This window comes from Penicillium samsonianum, assembly GCF_028829775.1.
Source record: "Penicillium samsonianum strain IBT 33392 chromosome Unknown utg000005l_segment0_segment0, whole genome shotgun sequence".
NCBI lineage: Eukaryota > Fungi > Ascomycota > Eurotiomycetes > Eurotiales > Aspergillaceae > Penicillium > Penicillium samsonianum.
The window spans coordinates 3,154,679-3,178,315 of record NW_026643263.1 but is presented as its reverse complement, the minus strand read 5'-3'; the positions used below and the strand labels follow the sequence as shown (position 1 = coordinate 3,178,315).

The 23,637-nt window shown below is 47.5% G+C and overlaps 8 protein-coding genes across 8 annotated transcripts; 4 read left to right on the top strand and 4 right to left on the bottom strand.

Moving 5' to 3' along the window:
- Positions 1-891: 891 nt before the first annotated feature.
- On the bottom strand, positions 892-2,658 carry N7471_010101 (uncharacterized protein; the record flags this gene model as incomplete). Its single annotated transcript, XM_057282820.1, has 6 exons — positions 892-1,015; positions 1,083-1,544; positions 1,606-2,090; positions 2,135-2,263; positions 2,312-2,351; positions 2,420-2,658. 6 exons carry the CDS (start codon positions 2,656-2,658, stop codon positions 892-894), a joined length of 1,479 nt encoding a protein of 492 aa, XP_057133703.1.
- A 1,108-nt stretch (positions 2,659-3,766) lies between these two features.
- On the bottom strand, positions 3,767-4,830 carry N7471_010100 (NAD(P)-binding protein; the record flags this gene model as incomplete). The annotated part of the gene is made up of 2 exons (XM_057282819.1): positions 3,767-4,353; positions 4,416-4,830. 2 exons carry the CDS (start codon positions 4,828-4,830, stop codon positions 3,767-3,769), a joined length of 1,002 nt encoding a protein of 333 aa, XP_057133702.1.
- A 1,636-nt stretch (positions 4,831-6,466) lies between these two features.
- N7471_010099 (TauD/TfdA dioxygenase family protein) lies at positions 6,467-7,720 on the top strand (the record flags this gene model as incomplete). The annotated part of the gene is made up of 4 exons (XM_057282818.1): positions 6,467-6,671; positions 6,721-7,050; positions 7,106-7,480; positions 7,536-7,720. The coding sequence occupies 4 exons, from the start codon at positions 6,467-6,469 to the stop codon at positions 7,718-7,720; spliced, it is 1,095 nt and encodes a 364-aa protein (XP_057133701.1).
- Positions 7,721-8,669: 949 nt separating this feature from the next.
- N7471_010098 (type 1 glutamine amidotransferase domain-containing protein) lies at positions 8,670-10,584 on the top strand (the record flags this gene model as incomplete). Its single annotated transcript, XM_057282817.1, has 2 exons — positions 8,670-9,407; positions 10,405-10,584. 2 exons carry the CDS (start codon positions 8,670-8,672, stop codon positions 10,582-10,584), a joined length of 918 nt encoding a protein of 305 aa, XP_057133700.1.
- A 652-nt stretch (positions 10,585-11,236) lies between these two features.
- N7471_010097 (uncharacterized protein) lies at positions 11,237-12,019 on the bottom strand (the record flags this gene model as incomplete). The annotated part of the gene is made up of 1 exon (XM_057282816.1): positions 11,237-12,019. The coding sequence occupies one exon, from the start codon at positions 12,017-12,019 to the stop codon at positions 11,237-11,239; it is 783 nt and encodes a 260-aa protein (XP_057133699.1).
- A 1,586-nt stretch (positions 12,020-13,605) lies between these two features.
- Positions 13,606-18,858, top strand: N7471_010096 (putative ABC transporter; the record flags this gene model as incomplete). Its single annotated transcript, XM_057282815.1, has 15 exons — positions 13,606-14,127; positions 14,179-14,350; positions 14,397-15,300; positions 15,356-15,478; positions 15,530-15,628; positions 15,678-15,802; positions 15,855-15,902; positions 15,957-16,623; positions 16,675-16,752; positions 16,803-17,364; positions 17,415-17,666; positions 17,723-18,012; positions 18,068-18,521; positions 18,614-18,658; positions 18,724-18,858. The coding sequence occupies 15 exons, from the start codon at positions 13,606-13,608 to the stop codon at positions 18,856-18,858; spliced, it is 4,476 nt and encodes a 1,491-aa protein (XP_057133698.1).
- A 619-nt stretch (positions 18,859-19,477) lies between these two features.
- N7471_010095 (uncharacterized protein) lies at positions 19,478-21,383 on the top strand (the record flags this gene model as incomplete). The annotated part of the gene is given in 3 exon segments (XM_057282814.1): positions 19,478-19,547; positions 19,562-20,048; positions 20,104-21,383. The coding sequence occupies 3 exon segments, from the start codon at positions 19,478-19,480 to the stop codon at positions 21,251-21,253; spliced, it is 1,707 nt and encodes a 568-aa protein (XP_057133697.1). The 3' UTR covers positions 21,254-21,383.
- Positions 21,384-21,431: 48 nt separating this feature from the next.
- On the bottom strand, positions 21,432-23,419 carry gmdA (putative general amidase GmdA). The gene is made up of 4 exons (XM_057282813.1): positions 23,132-23,419; positions 22,165-23,046; positions 21,697-22,105; positions 21,432-21,643 (listed from the first exon to the last, which is right to left on the bottom strand). The coding sequence occupies exons 1-4, from the start codon at positions 23,405-23,407 to the stop codon at positions 21,510-21,512; spliced, it is 1,701 nt and encodes a 566-aa protein (XP_057133696.1). The 5' UTR covers positions 23,408-23,419; the 3' UTR covers positions 21,432-21,509.
- Positions 23,420-23,637: the final 218 nt, after the last annotated feature.

Genomic DNA, 23,637 nt, shown 5'->3' with positions numbered 1-23,637 from the left:
TGTGAAGGCAGAGTATGGTAACAGTGGAACGCCGGCACGGCACACCCGCTCGCCGAAAACCTACCCCTTTGAGGACGTCTGCCGGCTCACCCCTACCCCTACCGAACCAATGGGAATGCTCGATAGTACTAGTCCCGGTGACTCGCCGCCATGCGCGGTAAGCCCTCAAATGACGTATTATTTGAGCAGAAGAAATCTTGGAAATATTTACTAGTTCAGAGTGGTGGACAGAAAACATCAGAAGAGAGCTGTCGCTGGTGAAGGTGCCCGATTAGTAGTTGGAAGGGTCGATTCATGATGTGATGAGTCTTGTCCAGTGTTTAACTGTAATTTTCTTCGATTATAAAAGCGCATTCCGTGGGTCATAACATTTCGGTGGAGGTGTAGATAGGTCTATTGTGTAAAATACCTATGACTAAGGCTTGCGTGGACGACGGACTCGGCACGTAGTGATTGTGAATGACTGAAGCAATATTCCTTCTTCAGCTTTTCACAGGAGTAGCCTGCACGGCGTAAAGGAGAAGTAGATACTTCACAGGTGCGTCCTGTGTCATGACTGTTTTATATTACTTCGTTCGATGTTTTACTCTATGTGTATTCGAAACAACCTCATAAACTTATGGATAAAAACAACCCCGTGAACTTCGGGTTCAAGGGGAGATTTCAAACAAGATATTTGAAAATGTGGTAGTATTCATGAAGACAGTTAACGTTCTCATCAAATTGTGAGAAACTCTGACTTGATACATGTCACTCGGCAGTTGCCAATGGCTTTCTCGGAATTGAGCGCAACTTTGAGTAGATGACTTTCACGGCCGTCAGTTGGCAAAAACGCTGCTATTCTGAATAATGGGTCTGATGAAAACCACACTTTCCTTTTTTGTTTTCACTTCACAGCGTGTATTTAAATCCAGGTAGCTCTTCCAGAAAGATAGCTCCAGTGGCGGCCATCTTATTAAGAGCATGCATTCGTATCATCAGAACTATTGCAATGGCGGTGGTAATGAAACTTGCCCTAAGCGGCGAGAAAATAACAGTTAATATTCAAATGAAAGCATCGAAGAGGTCAAGGGAGCACTTACACAATAGATGCTTCAATTCCAGGCCGATACGTAGGCGCGTCCTGGGAACGAAATACCAAAGAACCGACGATCCCACCAATTCCACCACCCATGATTAGCAAAGCGTTGCAAAATGAGCGTTTCCATTTCCCGCGGATATTATTGGCCTGCCAGGCCAAGTTCGATGGAACATTTGCGTTGCTACCTGCAGTGACAAGAATCACCCCAAAGTATTGCACTCCTGGAGATTCAACCCAGCCAAGAAGGGACAGACCAACAATGGACATAAGACAATTACATATAACGAGGGGTCCACGGAGGTGGTATTTGTCGCCGAGCCAGGCAGTAAAGTACATCCAGATACCTGCCACGACATATGGGGGAGTGGACAATCCTTGTGCCGCGATCACTCCATACTTCAATTTAGATTCAAGAATAATAGGCAAGAAAAATGCAATGGAGTAAGAAACGCAAGTCGACAGTCTGTTGATTTCACAGTCAGCAGGGAACATGTCAGTCATAGTACAGAAAGAAAACAACCCACAGAAACATAAGAGGGTAAGTAAAGACTTTCCAATCTTTGGCGGGACGTAAGAAATCACGAATGTTAAACTTGATTTGTTCAGCAGCATCCGCTCGGTCAGCATCTATGTGGCGGATGATGAATGCCTCCTCTTTCTCTGTCAAAAACTTCCAGCATTTGTGAGAGCCTAGGGGATACTCAACAAGCAATAGCCAACCGATGATGGCAGCAGCAAAATTGAGGACCCCTTCCATTAAAAATATGTATCTCCAGCCAGCAAGGCCACTCAACCCATCCATTTGCATGAAGCCACAAGCCAGAACTGGTCCGAGGGCGGCTATCAGACAGCTTATGAAAAAGCTGATCGAGAACCGCTTATGCACATCGTATCGGGTATACCAAGAAGATAACAGAGGAAGGAGTGCTGCAAACAGACTCGATTCAAAAGCCCCGAGTAAGGCCCGAATAATCAAGAGGTGCCACCATTTGTCGACGAATGCCGCCCCCTTTTCCAGTTAGCGACGGAGGAGAAACGTGTGTGATATCTTACCACCATCAGGACACCCCAGCACAGTGTGACGCCACAGGAGAAATTTCTAGGGCTGATATTTTGCGCAATGGCATTAACCGGCAATTGCACCAGCACATAAGGTATAAAAAATATCAAAAGCACAAGTGACTGCAACCCTATCAGAATACGGCCACAGAAGGAATAAGACTAACGTACATATTTTGAGCCGCTCTTTAGACCAAGGTCCTCGGACATTCTGTGGATTCATTATCAGTCGATCCATTCTATGCTCTGAGGAATAGTATACAAATAAAAGGTGCATACCCAGCAATGGAAGTTGAGCCAAGGTTGGTTCTGTCCATAAGACACATGCCCATGAGAAGCCCTAACCCAGTCACAAGTCGACGGTCGACCTTATGAATGATCCTCTTCTGTTCGTCCTCGGTGAACTCTTCGACATTTTTGGAATCGGTTGGGATCGCAACTCCCTGCTCAGCAAGGGCACCATCAATATCCTCAATGAATTCTTCAACTTTCTCCGATTCTATGCCTTTGATAGGCATATTTCTCGCGTAAAGGAACCAGGTTTTTATCTGTATCTATCAGCACAGGCACCTAGTCGCTTTTGGCTCTGCAGATTTGGAGTTTGCTTTTTGAAGTAGGAGGCGATGGCGAAGACTTCCGATTTGGGATTCAATGAGGTTTATAAAATGCCGGCAATCCGGGAAAGCGAGGCGGGGTAACTCCTCAAAAAGTTTGGGGAAGCCGTCTGAAAGCAGTGTGTCCGTTGAAATAGTCTAAGACTCTGGGTGTACTGAAGAGCGGAGTTTACGGTTCTCTAGCGGCTCATAGGCTTTCTGTAAACCTGCCGACTACCGAGGACCAAGTTGTGCTTGATGAATTAACTCCTAATCCTTTGCCGAGGAACCCGTCCAACTATTTCCTACTATGTAGAGAAAAGCTGTTACTGTGGCAGAGAGTAACGTCGTATGGTTGCCCAAGTAGAGTCCACAGCCATGGAGAGGCGAAGAGTTGACCGAGCAGAAGACGCTGCCGGGTACGATTGGAGAGAAAATATTACCCCCCATCTCGCCATCCCTCACTTGAGCGCATTTTAGCCACAGCCCTGACTCGGTCTACCACTGTCCGGTGCGCGGCCACGCTTTGAACGTTGACAGTCATAGCTTGGTAGATCGTGTCATTATCTCAGGGAAACATGAGGCTATGTACATACATGTATCTAAGTTGATTTTCAATTAACTTGATTCATGTATAGAGAACCGTGCAATTCATTTCGATATTGCAGCTTCGCATCTAGTCGAACAAGCCTTATATCACAACATTTACATATAGACATGTGTGCCATACTTAAAATTTAAATTAAATTCAATTTGATCCTCGAATTACCCTTGATTTTGTTGGGCCCTATTATTAGCACCTATCAACGCAAGGTCAGGGAGTATTGGAGGGTATACATAGCGACAAATGAGATCGGGAGGATCCCACAACATGGGATAATTGATTGATTGAAGAAAAGATTATTAATGACCTGTGCATCCGAGGACATGTTGAATTGTCCCCGGTGACGTAGGGGAGTCTCAGGGTTAAAATACCGGAGTCCACCGTAAACCCAGAATTACATACATAGGGGTCCACCTTGCTCGACAACATCTAGCCAGATGCATTCTTGCGAAAGCCAAGCTGTTGATCTATCACCTCCTGCACCATAGCTTCAAATGACCTCCATTTAATCCCAAGCTCTGTCTCGGCTTTGGTCGTATTGACTAAGTTCGACACACCTTGGGCATCTTCGGTGATAGCTGCTCCAGCATCTGGGTAGACCCTTTGTACAAACTGCGCAACTTCTGGCCCGGTAATACTTTTTCCAGCCAGCAAATACTTGGAGCCATCCCCTATCTTCGGATCCAGCGCTCTGATATGCGCCTCGGCTACATCCTGAACATGCACTGCCGTCAAAAATCCCGTCGGGTTGCCTTCCATAATAAACCCCCATAGAGCCCCGTTGGACCCTCCCCTGATTCCGTCGGCGGATGTCTGCATAAAGTTGTGGCCATACACAAATGCTGGGTGTAGCGTGACCAAGGCGTACTGCGGCTTGACCGTTTTCCAAAAGTCCCAGGTTGCCGTGTTTGCAAGCAACTTAGAAGCCATATATAGTATCATGGGTGTTGCAGCCGGGTTCGTAGGATCCTCGAAACTTCCATTTTCATCAACTGCGAAGTCCCAGTTATTGTTCTCTGAAAGAGGTGTCAATACGATGCCGATATGGAAATGAAATGAAAGAAAGACTAATGGTTACCTTGGATGACTCCACCATCTGGAATACCAGCCAACGGTACCAAAGCAGCCATAGATGAGGTAACCACGACCTTCTTGATGCTCGGTACCTTGGTTGCCGCTTTCAGTAAGGTAGTGGTCCCTTTCACCGCTGGAGTGAAGTACGTTTCCTTATCGGTGCCATGAGGAATGGGGGATGCAAGGTGGAGCACAAAGTCCACACCGTCCAGCTTGTCACTGAGTGCCGTTTCATCCGTAAGATCTGGAATGACGACAAATTCGACCTGCTTGCTGTACTTTGATAACAAGGTCTGCAGTTGGTCCGATGGCCTACGCAGACAAACTCGTAGTTGATATCCAGCCTTTAGAGCTTCCACGGCAGTGGCGCTGCCAATAAAGCCAGAGGCCCCCGTTATGAAGATTAATCCCTTGGACATTTTCTCGGTTCCTAGGTTGTTGATCACGGAAAGTAGAGTCTTATGTGCTGTCTTCCAAGGTTTTATAGTCCATTCTTCTGAATTTGTCATCTATAGTGTACTTACAATAAACCCCGGCGTCGGACCAAAATCCCCCCAATTACTGAACTTTACAGAGCGATTAGATGATATCGGTATGGGGTAATATCCGAGGGTGATGAAATGAGTAGAGCGCCTAGTTCTCTATACAATGCCGTTCTACTTGTCCTTCGTACATGTTGTTTACAGTGCCTTCTATCTATGTTTATGCACCTCAAGTATAATCCCAAATGTGCCTTGACGGGTTAGTTCATAATTTAGCGGAAATTTTCGATATACAGAGAGACTGGTCGCCAGGTAATTGTCCGCCATTTTTTGGTTTGGTGCTGGGAAAGCCGGGACTGCTGTCTCGGCGGGCTTCGGCTTTCGGCATGGCGTCGGTAGAGTGCTGACATACCGGCCAATCACTCCGGGGCTCTCGGTCTTTCACTACATGGTTTCTTTCGGTAGATGTCGGTTGTCTAGATATGGACATGCACATATATTCGGGTGTCATTCACTTGACCCCTACACCGAGCCCATTGGTGTCTGATCGTATGTTGATGATCCCCTGGTATTCTACTAGTCGCCGGCAACACTCAAAGGCTGTTACACCGGACTAAACATTAGAATCGATGGAACGTTCTTAGGTTCCAACCTGCCGGGAAGATTGTCTCATCATTCTGGGCCGCCATTGATGTGTGAATGGCGGATATTCGATTTCCAGAGTCATTGTCGAGTACGCCCGCCTATCACAATACATCCCGGCTCGTGTAATCGACCTCAGGGCACTAAACACAGTAGGCGAAGAGCCTCCTCTACTGAACCCGTGGCAGGTGCTTTGTTATCTAGCCTTTTCCACCTTTTCTAACCCGGTGTAGATGATCCCCCGCCCCCCACAATGACGAGGTAATCGGGCTCTGGTGGCACTCGGGTTGAAAATCATTTTCATTCACCCGTTTATCTATCCCCAGGGGAGTGCTACTAAGCTAGTTGGAAATTATGGATGCCAACCAAAATAGACATCATCTTGCCTTTCAGGCGTATTCAATCCCAGACTTCTAACAATTTCCCCCTGCTCTGTATAGCGTGCTTGGAGCATTAGTACAAACGTAACAGGTCCGCTTCAGTTAATGAATTGCATCGGCATGGAAAGCGAATGCATTAGCGCAGATAAGATAGATTCTGACCTTCTATACAAATACGTGTATTGTGCTATCCCGTTCAATGGGACGTCGGCACACGACAGCCGGTTTCATGAGCCAATATTACAGTAGTTTGTTGCGAATCCCAGCCACTTCTCATAGAGCACAGAACATCATTGTCCAACCTCAATAACTGACATCATAAGGTTGCCCCTAGAGATAATGTGCAAAACATGTGTATTCTTCCAAAGCGGGGTTGCGGTCAAACGTGGCTAGGATAATATGGCCGATGCCTGCCAGCTATCGGGATACAAATGCCGGTAGATCTGGGGAAACAGGGTATAAATTGAACGTCTTTGCTCCGTTTTAACAGCTACAACTTAACTTCAAGATTGTAAATCCTCTGAATTACCAGTATATTCCTCTCTACCATTATGCCTCCCTCTGTCTGCACCGAGACCGCAGTCCCTGCTGCAAAAGGCCCTGGAAGAGTACCTTTGACACTCAGTGGTGCTCTGGATGCTTTCGAGTCATTTGATGTCACGCCAGTCATTGGACGCGAATATCCCAACGCAAACCTGAAGGACTTCCTGTGTGCTCCGAACTCTGATGCATTGCTTCGAGATCTTGCCATTACCAGTCAGTCCTCATCTCTGATAATAATTCCTGGCTGACAACCCTATTCCAGTTGCCCAGCGAGGAGTGGTCTTCTTCCGCAAGCAGGATAATCTGACAGACAACTTGCAAAAGGAACTGGCTCAGCGACTTGGGGAGCTCTCGGGAAAGCCCAAGAGTTCCGGGCTGCATATTCACCCAGTTGCCAACTCACGCCGAGATATAAGTGTCAAGGATGATGAGATCAGCGTGATCAACTCAGTGGAGGGGAAGAAGCTGTACAAATCCCGTGTTATCCGCCACCAGACTGCCAGAAAGGAGTGGCACAGCGATATTACTTTTGAACCCATTCCGAGCGACTATACAATCTTACGTTTGACCGTTCTCCCAAGCACTGGCGGAGGTAAGCATTAATAATTTTTATCTTATGATCTTAGAAAGCTCATGCACAAGTCCAGATACTCTGTGGGCTTCGGGATACGAGTTATATGACCGCCTCTCACCACCTTACCAGAAATTCCTGGAAGGGTTGACTGTAGCGTTTGCGCAGCCTCAATTCAACCAATTTGCGAAGGATAGCGGCTTTGAGGTTTTCAAGGGCCCTCGTGGTGCCCCTGAGAATTTCGGGGAAGATCTGCGTTCTGAGCACCCAGTAATCCGCACCAACCCTGTTACGGGATGGAAGAGTGTCTTTGCCGTGGGCACTCATGTGGAGAAAATCAACGGACTGACCGACGAGGAGAGCAAACATCTCACCGACTGGTTCGTAAACTTGATCATGGAGAATCATGATCTGCAAGTGCGCTTGCGTTGGCAAAACCCGAATGATCTCGGTATGTCGTCTAGTATTTATGTTTGCAGACTGCTTATAGCTGACATCATTGATAGCGATCTGGGATAACCGATCCACATATCACGCAGCGACCTGGGACTACGAAGATCTTGGTCCACGGGCTGGCCACCGCGCTGTCGGTGTTGGAGAGGTACCGTTTTACGATCCAAAGAGCACTGGAAGACGGGAAGCGCTGGAGAAAGAAGCACTCGAGAAAGCAGCCCTGGAGAAAGGCGAATAAAGCAACCACCACCATTTATCCTCTACCAACACGATCGCCAAACATTGCCTGTGATTGGCTATTTCAGTAAATGGAAATGAGTATGTCGACGATTATTTTGTTTCATATCTTTCTGCATTTCGGCACGGTTTTCTCTCATTAAATTCAAATACCATCGTGCTTGACTTCAATTATTCAAAGTAGGTTATACATACTCTGAACCTTTAGTCAATTTCGATTTCAATGCGCGTTTCGTCATATTTTCCGTGGTGTCTTGGACCTGTACTTCCAAAATACACATGGAGACGATCTAGCACTGGGTTGAGGCCGAGGTGCCCATCACGGAGGAAGCACAGGTTAATAGCGGCAATAATCCCCACCGACTCATCTGCGAACCTTCCACGACCTGTAATATACTTCCAAACTGATTGGACCTTGATAGGACGCCGCCATGATCCCCTCCCAAAGTTGGTGGCCCATCCACCTGCAGCAAATGCTCACTGGGCATCCCGAGTCCCCGGTCGATATCTTTGTCTCTTCCTAGCTGGGAACAACATATTCAGACAATTCGGCTTTTTTGGACTATACACGCGATATACGCAAGGGGAATGAGCTTCTCTTTAGGTGTCGGAAATCATGCCTTCAATAAGTGATGAATCAGGGCTCATGCAGTTACCTAACCGACCGCCTGTCATTTGCATTTCATATTTCAGAACCCTAGTCTGAGAAGATCACCATTTGATATGTCAATCTGACGGAAAACCATACAAAGTACAACATACAACCTCTTGTACTGAGTGGTGGCTATGGTGTGTGGAGAGATTTGGAACGTCATCCCGATGTCATTATAGGGCAACTTCTGTTTTTTGGAGTATTCCAAATATAAAAGACCACGGAGATTGCAAGTTTCGCTTTTGATAATTTTTGTCAATCCCAGTTCCCGACCCATCCTACATCCCATCCCGTCACAATGCCTCCTAAAAAAGTTCTCATTATCCTCAGCGACGCGTACTCCTTCCCTCTCAAAAGGACCAGCGGACACGATGCTGGCAAAGTTGTCGAACAGCCTTCGGGGTTTTTCCTCCAAGAACTCGCAAAGCCGTTAGACAAAATACTCAATGCAGGCCACGAGGTGACATTCGCCTCACCCAAAGGTCATGAACCCGCCCCAGACCCAAGCAGCGAATCACTCATCGCAAATGCCGGCAATTTCTACGAACGTCAACACGAATACAATCTTATCGAACGCATGAAGCGTGAGAACGGGTTCAGGAGCCCGCGACCATTTAGCGCCATCAGCAACGATGAGTTGACCACCTTCGCGGCTGTCTTCATCCCGGGCGGACATGCACCGCTTCAAGATCTGGGAGGGGATGCAGAACTGGGCCGAATTCTGCGTTATTTCCATCAGGAGAACAAGCCCACAGCTGTGATCTGCCATGGGCCTTATGTCTTGTTGAGTACCAAGAAGGCAGGAGATGGGTCTTTTGTTTATAATGGGTACCAAATCACGTCGTGGAGCGATGCGGAAGAGAACCTTATGGAGACATTATGGGGTGGGGAGGTCGAGAAAGTTGAGTCGACCTTGAGAAACGAAGGTGCAGTGATGGTTGAAGGTGTACGTGAGAAGACCGGTGGTACCACGTTACATCGGGAGCTGGTCTCTGCGGGGAATCCTATGGCAGCAAACGCCCTTGGCGATCGCTTCGTGAGAATGATCAGTGTATAAAAACTATTTTTCTTTCATCTCACATAGACTCGACTCTGGTAAAAATTCAAATCTCTGCTTTTTACCTTGCCGGATTTAGCGAGTGTGAACTATTGTAGTCGTAAACTTCATTATGAGTGGTTCAACTCACCTCCCTCACCTATGACGGGAAACTAGTAGTTGCGAGAAACCATCGGATGGCTACCTATAACGCTGTGGACCTGCACTTTCTCCGGATGCGTCATCATTAAAATTGGGGCCATAATCAATTTCATGTCTCTCATTGGAAGCGTAATGGTAAACTTGGTACAATTGTTTGGAAACAAGTCCGAGAAGGAGAATGATGTAACAATGAAAGCGCCCAGAGATTTGGAGCTCATATACTGCTCTAGTTCACTAAGTTCAAATTTCCTTCATTCTTACTCCTAGTATATATCGCTTCGGGTCCTATTTAGCTATTTACTATCTTCGAGTCTCATCAAACATTGAGTATGAGATTTATCCGCCATTCATTTCCACATGCCGCATTGAGACAGCATATTCGCCCATCTGTGGGACTTCAATCACCTCGACTGACTTCTAGTCGAAAATGTTTCGCCACAGAAAGGCCGAGTGGCCAGACAACGAGCCCCCGGTGGTTAGTCTCCCTTTTGACATATATTGCACTAGTCAAATGTGGCTTACACTTAACTCCTTTCGATAGGTTACTGGTATCAATTGGTCTAGGTTTACCAATATCAATCTACCTGTGGCAGAGAGGCGATATAAAGAAGCCTAGCACCGAGGTCAAGGTTCATACAGAGCCGCGCGGAGCAAATCAAGAGTATAGTCAGAGATCAGAGGCCAGCCAGGACGAAGGACAGAATGGCAACTCAGGCTCTTCTAATTATGATGTGGTTCGTTCTTCCTTCTCGTATCTTGTTTTCAGGGCTTGGTTTGCATTATCGTCATTTGGTGATCCAGGGTGTTGAGAGAATGCATATCTAACTTTCACTAGCCTCGAGGCATGGGTCCACCCGCTGGGACTGGAAGCATCTCACGCAAGCAGGAAGGCCTCGATAATGGGGATACCATGAACCCATTTGTGAACGACCCTGGCAAGAGTAAAAAGGGCGAGGGTGAGACAGACAGTGTAAAAGTAAAAGGCACCGTTAGGCCGGATCGACCTCAGGTGTGATCCGTGAAATTATTCTTGTATCTCAAATCAGATAAATTAATATCCATGGATGTATATAGGTGTGCATACCGTTACTTATAGGCATCCCAACCAACGGTGAAAGTTGTGGCAGTCTGACATTTGGATGGGGTCGGGAAGGCTTGATGAGACATTAAGGTTCATGGAATCGCCAGCTTTAATTGAGCTAAATTCATCTGAATCGTCCAATAAAATGATAAAGGGGGTAGGGATACATCCTTGGAAACAAGGGATAGGGGAACCTTAATGAAGTGCAGTTGAACGCACGCCTGAAGCATATTGTTAGCAGAGACGACGATGTGGTGTGGACTAAAAAGGTCCGGTGTCTCAAGCCAAAATCCAGCCAAAAAGAGCTTTGGAAACCCCACAATGGTGTCTCAATTCTAAAATGGATAGACTCAGATATGAAATTACTCGCTGTCAAATCTCACACAATCAGGCCTGGAGGGCCTTATCGTTGCAGATTTGAGCCTTGCGGGGCTCTACAAGTCTTCAATAAGACCATGAGTTATAATTCTTACTTAAACAAGACATTGAAGCAATATTAATCCAAATCATACTGATTGTACTCAAAAGGTCCCCCAATACGAGTCACAGTGAAAGGGGGCACGGATGGATCCAAAAGCTCATGTTCTTACCACGCATCTGGGAATGCCTTGTGGTAAATATATTCCCCCTTTTGTCGCTGATAGAAACCCATTGCCTCATCGCAGATGTTCATATTCACCACATTCATTCTAATATCGTACTGTCTGATCCGCTTCTCCATCGGCTCCGCAATTGCCATATACTCAGTCCTGACAACAGCAGTTTGAGCTAGGTCGGCAGTCTCATGCAGTGCAAGCTGACCACTTCGCAAGATGGAATAGAGCAGCCTCATGTTGTCAATTTCACTTTCATAAGCCTCCAAAATATGGATCACAGATAGAAGGGTCGAAAGAGACAGACCCTGGAAAAGCTTCAGCGAAGCAATGCCATTGTTAGTCTCGCTTCGAAGAAAATGACGCCTGAGAACTTGAAGCTCGCCAAGTCGGTATGTGCGAGTCAAGCCTGCCCCGAGAGAAAGCGCCTCGAGGCGCTCGACATGGTATCGATCCTCATTGTCATCGATCTGATAAAGACCCAGCCAGACTTTCTTCCAGAGTTTCACAATGCGAGACTCCAGCTGGCTGCGGGTCGAAATTGTCTTTTCAACAGCGGCACCGCCAATGGTATACTGAGGAGGATCATCAGCTTGATCATTCACTTCAGCCTGGCCACATCCTCGGGCAGCGCAACCGTGAAGAGGTGTGGTGGTAGCAACACACCACAGATTAGCACTAAACCACTCGTTAATTTTTTTGGCAGTCTGTACTACAGAAAGTTGGAGACCTACTTGCTGCGAGCTTTGACTGCGCGTTTGGGTGAGGAAGGACATAAATGGAAGAATTCCAATACCTTCCGAAGGAATCTGTGAGCGCGATGGGGCCTCATTGTCGTCAGAGTTGCAATAAGGTACTGCAAAGCCAAAATTATTTCTAGGCTGAGAGGTACATCTTTCCTACTCTCGGACTGGAATCTAGAGCTTTATCACTACTGAAGCCGAGAGTAGTATGTTGTAATCATGGCGTGCTGCCACATTTCTGATCAGGGAATGATGGCCCGTTCATGCTTCCTTAATGTTCAACTCAGTGAGCCCCCATAAGCTCTCTAGTGAGCGAGCGCTGATTAACCATTTATCTATTGCATTTCTCATTATACTAGGGCATTTTGTAGGGTATTTTCTTTCCTAGCAATTTGTCCAGCTCTAGTTGTGCTGATACCTGTAGTCAACATTTGTCTGACATGCTTAACTACCATTTCCCATAATGACGAGATCATGATAGTAAAACTACTCTCGTCATCACTGTTTGGTAGACTAATAAAACTAGAGTTTTCTTGTGCCGTAGTAAAATGAGGTAGTAAATGTCGTCGGGATTCACTTCCGTGGATGTTTATATATTCCTATATCGGTAGGTAGGTAATACTGACAGCACTGCTCATTCTGTCTCCGAACATAAACTACTTTATCACTAAAATTATAAAACTTACACGACTTACTTAAAAGTCTAATAATTGAAGGGCTTAGCTTCGTGAATCGAAAGGGCTTCCAACTTGAATATCATTGTGTAGGGGTTAGGTCGCAAAAACACTCCATATTATTACAATTTATTTAGAATTACGCGAACAAGAAAGACTGACTGAAACAGAACCAAAGAAAAAGAAATGAATCCGAATAGGAGTGAAGCTTCTTGTTCAATAGAAGATAATAAAGGTAATTCTATTTAATAGACATGAGAAAATGCAATTGTTGTAAAGCGATAATAATTCAAATCAAGAAGCCAAAGAATCCATTCCATGTAGGGGTAGAAGGTTTAGAACCAACCTTGGAATGACCTCCAAAATGACCAACCACATAACATCCATATTCATGTTGTACAACCGATGACTTCATGATCGGAAATAACCCGAAATGCGGGGAGATTTATGCATCGCTCGTGTTTGGCAGCTGCCTGGAACTTTACTAGATGCAAGAATTTCCCTGGAAGTAATTGTTCACATTTAGTAGAAGTGATAGGCCCAGAAAGAAAGACCAGCACGTTATAACAGAGCTGGATGCGATGACCTCACTAGATAGGGTTATGCCTATTTGCAGGCTTCTTCAGCTGTCAAAATAAGCAAATAAGAAAAGGTCTGGATAATATTTTGGTTCGTTCCTGTTCTGACTCGCGAGATCTCGTTTTCGTAATGATGCTTGACGTAATTCCTGCATTCCCGGAGAGTTATCTTTTCATTTCTTTGACATTCTGACATCCATGCGGAGTGAATCTGTTTGTATTTCTTGTCGCTAACCGAGGTGTCGCGCTCAGCTACATATGTACCCATGGTCATCCGGTATCACCTTGTCTCATAATCGCGTACCACAGATATTGGGTTGAGCTCCTGCACTCCAAAGGATTTCAGCTCAACCTGAAAATAACGACGATGGCAAACGACGATTCTGTGGAAAGCGAGTCCGCGTTAACTGCAAACCCAGCACACATTCACCGCAATTCCGTTTCTTCCTCTGAGAGTCCATCCTCGCCTGTCAATTCGCCTCCAACGGAACATTACGCGCCAATACGCACTACACCATCAGACTCCCGGGCAGATTCTACAGAGCTAAGGTTAGATGACGATGGCGTCGCACGTACACTATCTCGCCGACGCAGCTATGCCTCCGGTCATGATACAAAAGGAGAGGAGTGGGCCCAAATAGAAAGACTGATCTCACGGATGTTCGGCTCCGAGCGCAAAGCAAATTCCGAAGAAGAGAAAACACGCCATGTTGGAGTTGTTTGGAAAAATCTCACCGTGAAGGGCGTGGGCCTTGGGGCTGCTCTTCAACCTACCAACGGGGACATATTTCTCGGGTTGCCACGGCTCATTAAGCAACTATTCAGTCGGGGCAGGAAAGGTGCCGGGACCGGAAAAGCACCGATACGAACTATCTTAGACGATTTTACTGTAAGTCTATTCCTCACTATCAAGGATCGACTTAACTGATCCCATATCTAGGGCTGTATTCGTCCGGGGGAGATGCTTCTTGTTCTGGGCCGCCCTGGCTCTGGCTGTTCCACTTTCTTGAAAGCGCTCGGCAACCAACGAGCGGGCTACGAAAGCATTGAAGGGGATGTGCGGTATGGCGGCACCAGTTCAGAAAATATGGCAAAGAAGTATAGGTCTGAAGGTATGTCCCTGTCTGTGTGATCATGATCCCGAACTAAGACTATCAGTCTTGTACAACCCCGAGGATGATCTCCATCATGCAACTTTAACTGTGCGAGATACTTTGCTTTTTGCCTTGAAATCGCGAACTCCCGACAAAGCCTCACGAATTCCAGGCGAAAGCCGAAAGGAATATCAGCAGACCTTCTTGTCTGCCATAGCTAAGCTGTTCTGGATTGAACATGCTCTGGGGACCAGAGTTGGCAACGAACTCATTCGCGGAGTTTCCGGGGGCGAGAAGAAACGAACCTCAATTGCTGAAGCCATGGTTACAAAGGCTAGCACCCAGTGCTGGGACAACTCTACCAAGGGCTTGGACGCTAGCACTGCGCTGGAGTATGTTCAAAGCTTACGAAGTCTAACAAACACCGCCAACGTTTCGACGGTGGTAGCTCTCTACCAGGCCTCGGAGAATTTATTTGATCTTTTTGATAAGGTGATTCTGATTGAAGATGGAAAATGCTCGTTCTTCGGACCCAGCCAAGATGCAAAGGCCTATTTCGAACGGCTTGGCTTTGAATGCCCCCCGCGTTGGACAACCCCCGACTTTTTGACTTCTATCAGTGACCCTCATGCAAGACGTGTCAAAGATGGCTGGGAGGACCGAATCCCTCGAAATGCAGCTGAATTCCAAGCTGCGTATCGCAAAAGTGATACTTATCAAGGCAACCTGGCGGACATTGAAAGCTTTGAGGGTGATATCGAATGCCAAAGACACGAGAGAGAGGCTGCAAGAAGTAAAACCAAACGGAAAAACTATACGATTTCATTCTACAAACAGGTTATGATTCTCACACATCGTCAGTTTCTGGTAATGTTCGGTGACAGAGAGTCATTGATTGGAAAGTGGAGTGTGATAACATTTCAAGCCCTCATTGTTGGTAGCTTGTTTTACAATCTCCCATATACAAGGTAAGCAATTGCCTCTTCAAATCTGATGAGATTCCGTATGGCTCACCGTTTCAAGCAATGGTGTTTTCCAGAGAGGTGGTGTGATGTTCTTTATACTTCTTTTCAATGCATTGCTTGCTCTGGCAGAACTGACAGCAGCATTTGCGGGTCGACCAATCTTGATGAAACATAAAAGCTTGTGAGGACTGTAAACAACAAGAGGGAAAATGACAGGACTAATTTTCTCTAGCTCCTTCTATCGCCCTGCGGCATATGCGCTTGCCCAGGTTGTGGTTGATGTGCCTCTTGTGTTCATACAAGTCGTTCTATTCGATATCATAGTATACTTGTGAGTCCCATTGGGTGCTTTACATAGATCAAACTGATCAGTTATTTAGCATGGCAAACCTTGCACGCACACCTTCCCAGTTCTTCATAAATCTACTTATTATTTTCACTCTCACAATGACCATGTACTCATTCTTTCGTGCCCTTGGGGCTCTATGTGCCTCATTGGATATTGGTAAGTGAAACAAACCGCTCGCCATCAGGTGGTCTTTAATAACACTATATAGCCACGCGTCTCACTGGTGTCGCCATACAGGCATTGATTGTGTACACAGGTAAGCCACTACAATGAAACCTAGTACTCGAATTTAATGGCCAACATAATTCAGGCTATCTCATTCCTCCGTGGAAAATGCACCCCTGGTTAAAGTGGCTCATTTGGATCAACCCTGTCCAATACGCATTTGAGGCATTGATGGCCAATGAGTTCTACAATCTTCAGATAAAGTGTGAACCACCCTACATTGTGCCTAATGGGCCAAATGCGGTGCCTGGTCACCAAGCCTGTGCAATCCAAGGCAGTGATCCAGACCAGTTGATTGTTCATGGTCCCCAGTATATTAAAACAGCGTACAATTACAGCAGAGCCCATCTGTGGCGAAATTTCGGCATAATCGTTGGGTGGCTCATCTTTTTCGTCTGTTTGACAGTGTTGGGAATGGAGTTGCAGAGACCTAACAAGGGTGGCAGCTCGGTCACGGTGTTCAAAAGAAGTGAAGCCCCAAAAGCAGTTCAAGATGTCATCAAACGATCCGGCCCCCGAGAAGATGAGGAATCCGCGGAGAAGGACGGGGTAGCATCCAACACAAATGATGGCGACATCAGTATATCCAGTGACAAAGTCCAGGACATAGCTAAAAACACCGCAATTTTTACGTGGCAAGACGTCAACTACACCATTCCATACAAGGGTGGACACAGACAACTATTGGAAAATGTTCATGGGTATGTCAAGCCTGGTCGGCTGACTGCATTGATGGGTGCTTCTGGCTCAGGGTAAGACACAAGACAAGCTTGACTCCGTTCTTGATGCTAATGTCGGACCAGCAAAACCACCTTGCTCAATGCCCTAGCACAGCGAATCAACTTTGGTGTAGTCACAGGAAATTTCCTAGTTGATGGAAGGTAGGGGTTCTTTAACGTATTTAATTAATAATGCACGCTAATGTTTTCAGGCCTCTCCCAAGAAGCTTCCAGAGAGCGACCGGGTTTGCGGAGCAAATGGACATTCACGAACCCACCGCTACAGTGCGGGAATCTCTTCGGTTCTCTGCTCTCTTGCGGCAACCAAAAGAAGTCCCATTACAAGAAAAATATGATTATTGTGAGACAATCATTGACTTGTTAGAAATGCGGTCCATCGCCGGCGCAACTGTTGGATCTGCTGGGTCAGGCCTCAACCAGGAGCAGCGCAAACGACTCACCATTGCAGTAGAACTAGCAAGTAAACCCGAGCTGTTGCTTTTCCTGGACGAGCCCACGTCCGGCCTCGATTCTCTGGCCGCGTTTAACATTGTACGCTTCCTTCGCCGACTTGCAGATGCCGGACAAGCCGTTCTCTGTACAATCCATCAACCTTCTGCTGTGTTGTTTGAGAATTTCGACGAGCTCTTGCTACTGAAAAGCGGTGGAATTGTTGTTTACAATGGGCCCCTTGGGAATGACTCCAAGACGCTGATTGATTACTTGGAACAAAATGGCGGGAGGAAGTGCTCACCACATGAAAATCCGGCAGAGGTGTGTATCATAAAGCCGGAGGTATTGGTTCACACTGATAATCTCTCTAGTATATGTTGGAAGTCATTGGAGCCGGAAATCCTGATTATAAAGGCCAAGACTGGGGCAATGTGTGGTCCAACTCGCCAGAATCCAAGCAGTTTTCCGATGAACTAGAGGGTATCATCGCCTCCCGTCGCAATGCTCAAAATGATGAGAAGGTTAACGACGATCGCGAGTATGCAATGCCTCTCTACGTTCAAACAGTCGCAGTCACCAAGCGCGCATTCGTGGCTTATTGGAGGATCCCGAACTACATCCTTGTAAGACACTAGGTTTCAAATACCCAACCTGAATGACTCGACTAATTATTACCCAGGGTAAATTCATGCTCCACATTTTCACTGGCCTTTTCAACACCTTCACATTCTGGCATTTAGGCAATAGTTTAATCGACATGCAATCACGACTCTTCTCTGTCTTCATGACATTGACGATAGCTCCGCCGCTGATACAGCAACTCCAACCGCGATATATCCATTTTCGAGGCCTTTATAAATCTCGCGAAGCTAACTCCAAGATCTACTCTTGGGCTGCCTTTGTGACGAGCACTATTATCCCAGAACTGCCATACGCGATTGTTGCCGGGTCAATTTACTTTAACTGCTGGTAAGTGTCTCTTGGGAAGGAATATTATCTCTCGCCTCTGACAGAAATATAACAGGTACTGGGGGACTTGGTTTCCACGCGACTCGTTCAGTTCCGGCTACGTGTGGATGTTGCTGATGCTCTTTGAACTATACTATATTGGACTGGGTCAATTCATAGCCGCACTTGCTCCTAATGAGCTATTTGCAAGCTTGCTCGTGCCAACTTTCTTTACCTTCATTGCTTCATTCTGTGGTGTTGTCGTCCCCTACGTCGCGTTGCCGCATTTTTGGCAGTCGTGGATGTACTGGCTTACTCCTTTCCACTATCTACTTGAGGGATTCCTTGGAGTCATCATGCATAATGTCCCCATACGCTGTATTGAGCGTGAAGAATCCCGCTTTAGCCCTCCGGCTGGCATGAACTGCCAAGAATATGCTGGGTCTTATGCCGAAAAATCTGGTGGATATGTCCGAGACGCTGGAAATGGGATTTGCGCATTCTGTCAATACTCGACCGGTGATCAATATGTGAGTTGCGCATCATCACGATCGTCTTTGCTCTGATGTCTTGATTCGCAGACTTGGAGTATGGCTAACTAGAACTTTGTTACAAATTCCAGGCTAAAAGCCTCAATGTGTTTTACTCACACAAGTGGAGAGATTATGTGAGTATCATGATTTGTACCCCTTCGGCTAATCTTGGAAGTCAGATTAATCTAACATCTATTAGGGGATTCTCTGGGCGTTTATCATCTTCAACTTTACTCTTGTTTTTGCGTTCTCCTGGTTGTATTTGCACGGTGTTCGCAACATGAAACGCTGGTTCAGTGCGCGTAAGACGAGAAAGGGCAGAGACCGTTCTTGAACGTGGTTACACCATGTCTTCCATACTACGCATGAGTGCATCGTGTGCTAGACCCTCCATCCTCAAATGTTGTACTTCCTCTCTCCGCGTCTGTCATTGACTCAACATAATGTCCGAGTCTTGGTAAGGTAGAGAATATTTGAACTCTATACTCATAGCAAGTATATGATCAGTGCAGTTTTCTCCGAAAGAACGAACTATTTCCTTGATTTTGAATTGCTCAATGTAACATATATATATAACTAGTCATCTAGGCAATCACATCGATTCTGCTTAGTCCATTGGCCGAGGGGCCTAGTTACATTGCAGAGACTACCTAATACTTGCATAGGTAGCATTGAAACAGTTACACACGATATATAATTTCTCAGAGATCAATAAGTCCGACATAGATAAAATCTCCATGTGCCTTGGCCCACCAAATTGCTCATCGCGCAGCTCCGCGCCCAAAAAGCTTGGCATTTTTCCATTCGTCTTCCCACCTCCCTCTCATCTTGCGCGTTGAATTTTACCTAAACCAACTTGGTGCTTCTGGGCGCATTATATCATATGCCATGACTCTTTAAGCTCAAGACTTTCTACCTATTACATTCACCTCATTTTTTTTACGTCCCCGACCATGAAGGAAGAAACAGAAACCTCCAGAGAAACCCCCGAAGGCTCGGCTGCTGGCGACGAGTCGAAGGCCGGTCTTGCTGCAAAGGATCGCAAATGCCAGTACTGCCAACAGGCGTTTACATCCTCATCATTGGGTCGTCACCTCGACCAATTCCTTTTAAGAAGAAACCCGACGGAATCCACGATGTCGAAGAGATCAGACGAATTCGCAGTGGAATCACTCGGCGCCAGGCACGAACATCCACAGGGAAGAACGAGGGCAGTCCTGAACAAGGCCAGAAAAAGGGCACCTCAGAGCCGTTTACAGCCGCAGACTCGGGATCGAAGTCGCGCGAGGCTCCGGTGCGCATGATGTTCAACACACCCACCTGGCATGCGACTGGGGTGATCAATGATATTCCCAACCCCAGTCGCGTGCCGGATGGGCCTCGCATTGCGCCATCGCAGTCTCAGACAGGGTCGATACAGCTGCCGGACTATGCGAGTAGAGGTGCTAGCTCCGGCAACCCGGATACGATGCGGGCGTTGGAGCTCGCACTGCGCGAGGTGCTTGATAATATCAAAGCTGCGAGGTATGTCGGCTCATCCCCACCATTGTCTCTAACCCTCAATCTCACGAAACATTAGCTCTCGTATTCGGCCTCGGCTGTCTCCATTCGACTTCGACCTTCAAGCTCAGACTTTTCCCTCTATATGTCTGCAGCTGCTCCCTCCTCCACCAAGCCTGTTTGCGACACATCCGTTTTCCTCCTCTACCTCGTTTCCCCTCCAACCTCCCGGCGCCGAGCACCTCGAGATAATTCGCCAAGCCCTTCGATCCAAGGTCGCACAATGGCGGACCGACCAACTCGCAGTAGACTCCACTACTCCGGCTCATACGAGACATGGGAATAGTGGGGTGGATCCGAACATGATCTACCGGAGCGCACAACAGCACGAGGATATCAGTTTTCGACACTTGGAATTGGCCTTCAATCATTGGAATTCTATGTCCCACGAGACCCGTCGCGACGCGTGGCAATTGGAAATCACACGTGCATTTGTGCGGGAAACAGAGAAGCGCAAGTCCTCAGACGAGCAACTCGCTCGAGTGCAACAGGAAGCAAACCAGCTGCGTGCACAGGTCGAGCGCCTCGGATCATGCCAGTGGCCTCGTGAGTTCGCACTGTTTCCCCCAGATACGCTCCCCCTACCACGGGAGGTAGCGCGGGAGTTAGACGCACAAGACAGCCCCATCAGTGCCGACTCTACACGATGGGACTACGACAGCGTGGTCGCCAAATGGAGACGTGTTGTTATGCACGACAAGGGCATGGGCCGGGTTGGGGTTGGTTATGGAAACCCCAGTCAGCTGGGGGATCCAGACAAGACTCCGTCTCAACAAAGCCCTGATGTCCGGCCTCCACGCCCAGGCGAAGACACCACCTCTCATCCAAATCGCTTGCGCCCCTTGCAATCTGCTACGGCGTTGAGCCCAGACGTTGGGGCTGCCTCCACCCCTGCTTCATCTACCCACTACGCTTCACCCCACTCCTTTGCAGATCCTCGCAGCCCGCCCAGCGGCACCCTACCCAGTGGCATGCCCCAGGTGGGTGGGCTGCCTCCGGCTAAGCGACAGCGCCTAATGAATGGATCAGAAGACACATCTGGTCCTTCATCCGAGTCTGGTCATGTTCCGCCTCCGGCAGCTGGTAAACCATGGGGATCTTCCACGCCCCATTTATCCAATCTTGCTGCACCCTCGGGACAGACTCCTCCGTCGTCGTCCAGGAACTGATTGGTTTTGGAATATAATATTTGTAGAAAAGCACCGGACAAGGCGCTTGAGCTTCGTTGGATTGGGACAGTAGGTGGCTTCGTCTGCTCCCTCTGCTCCTGGCTCTTCTTAATAGAGAATACCACGTTCATCAATACCCATACGAAAGCCAAATGATTCATTTTAATCGTAATTGAACCCCAGGTGCTCTGTTACAGAGACATGATGTCGATAACCAAAAAGCACTACGCGCTGAATACAGTCTAGTATTTCGGACTCAAACTCTCTCTTCCGCATCTTGAGCAATCTCTTCGCCCAGATACTCAGCTAGAGTCAACATTTTCTCTTCCTGCAACCTCCTGCCTACCAATTGCACTCCCACCGGGGCCCCATCATAGGCCTCGGCATCATCTATACAGCGATCAGCACGAAACCACGAGAGCGAAGGCATGGGGGAAACCCACAATCCCACTGAATGTGATCAGAACCATTCAGAGACTCAACAGCCGATCGCACATCGATCTTCTTATCCGCAAATGTGACTGGAATCGCAAGACTAGTATAGTCAAGCACATTCACAAATGTAGTGTATCCCACGGACTTAAATTCGTTGGGAAGAACTGCCGCATGAGGTGCCAATGGACAAAAAAACGCATCAACAGGGCGCCCTGTGCCTGTCACCTCGACCGTGCTACTCCAGTAGTCCATGTACTGTTTCTGATACTCACGCTTTGCAACATTAAGCGCGGCAATCTCAGACGCTGTCATTTGAACACTAGTTTCAGCACCGAGTACTTGCGGAGCTCGAGGTTCTCCCGATAGACCTAAATGATACTTCAAGTCCGCGCCCCCATCCATGTTGCACACTTTAGCCTGTCACAAGTTAGCAACGTGCTGAATCCAACCCAAATCCAAACCCCACAGGCACATACAAATAGTTCAAAGGAAGTACCGTGAGAAGGAGGCTTCCACTCAACAACCCGATGACCCAAGCGCTGTAGCGTTTTCTCAACAATCCTAAGCCCCCGCGCGATAGGCGGATGAACAAGTGCCATACCATCGTATTTCATAATGCCGAACGCAAGCGTCGACACCCCATCCCGAGCTTTCTCGATCAACGCCCTGGTCTCCCGAACAACATCATCCCGCCACGGCAGCTCCAACGCAAGCGGATCATACAGCCAAGGCTCCTGTCCAAGAACAGCCTTAAACAAGAGCGTCAGAGACCGCGCAGTTGGCGCAATCGGTCCAATAACGGACAAGATAGTACCTTGGCCATCTAACGAGGTCGCAGCGCCTTGGTAGGGCATCCTGCCTGCCGAAGGACGAATCCCATAGAGGAAATTAAACCCGGCGGGGATTCGCACACTACCTCCGATATCAGTACCGAAGCCAACAGGCGAGCCGCGGAGCGCAATCAGGGCGCCTTCGCCGCCGGAGCTGCCGCCGCAGGACAGCAGGCGGTTCTTGGGGTTCCAAGTGTAGCCGATGATGTTGTTTATGGTTTCACCGGACATTAGGGTCATTGGCACGCTGGTCTTGCAGTACAGGACTGCGCCGAGATTGCGTAGTTCGCGGACAAGTTCGCTTTCTTCTGTGCCGCTGCGCGGGTCGTTCTGTTGGCCTTCGAAGGTGTTTATCCAGCCTACGTAGCCCATTGTGGTTTCGACGCCTCTCACGTGAAACTGGTCTTTTAGGCTCACTGGTAGGCCATGCAGGGGTCCTACCGGGGTTTTGTGCTTTGCGAAGTATTCGTCTTGCTCTTTGGCATCTTTGATTGCTGCCTCGAAAAAAACCTCGTGGAGACAGTTGACCTAGGGTTTGGTTCATGGTTAGCTTATATCTAGGTATCTGAGGTCGATGCATTCTTGTGCACACGCTGTGACCGTATAAACGTACGAGTTGGTGAGCTAGTGCAGCCCGGTGACAGAAGGCTTCTGTCACTTCCAGGGCTGACCAGCGGCCTGTAGATGTCTGCGCCACAATGTCTACAGCATCTGTCTCTGTGATAGTAATCTCACGCTCGGTTAAGTATTGTCGGATATAATTCCCTGTAACATCACGCAGCTCTATAGCGGGAGGGACGGGGTCTTTCAGTCGCCATTTCTCGGGAATGGCATTTAGAACTGACTCGCGTTTAGCTTCGCCTTTCAGTCGCCAGGATGTGCTAGTCATTGTGAATTAGAGATGGTCGTTGAGATATTGTAAGAGACTGCTGCAAAGCGTACAGTTGGATTTTATCTATCAGAATGTCACGAGTGCGGGGTTATTGGAGTCATTGAACGCGAAACAATTGGAGGCTAGCTTATCGGCCACTCCTTCCGCGCATTCCGTCGGGTTGAATTTGGAGTACTATAGAGATGGGAATATGATTCGCTCTATTTGAGTGCAATTGATTCATCTAG

Excerpts from the sequence above, each read along its gene's own strand:
- gmdA (XM_057282813.1), bottom strand. The coding sequence starts at position 23,407 with ATGACTAGCACATCCTGGCGACTGAAAGGCGAAGCTAAACGCGAGTCA. Across the intron at positions 23,047-23,131 it reads CTGCACTAGCTCACCAACTC|GTCAACTGTCTCCACGAGGT; the intron begins GTACGTTTATAC and ends ACCAAACCCTAG. Across the intron at positions 22,106-22,164 it reads GTACTTCCTTTGAACTATTT|GCTAAAGTGTGCAACATGGA; the intron begins GTATGTGCCTGT and ends AACTTGTGACAG.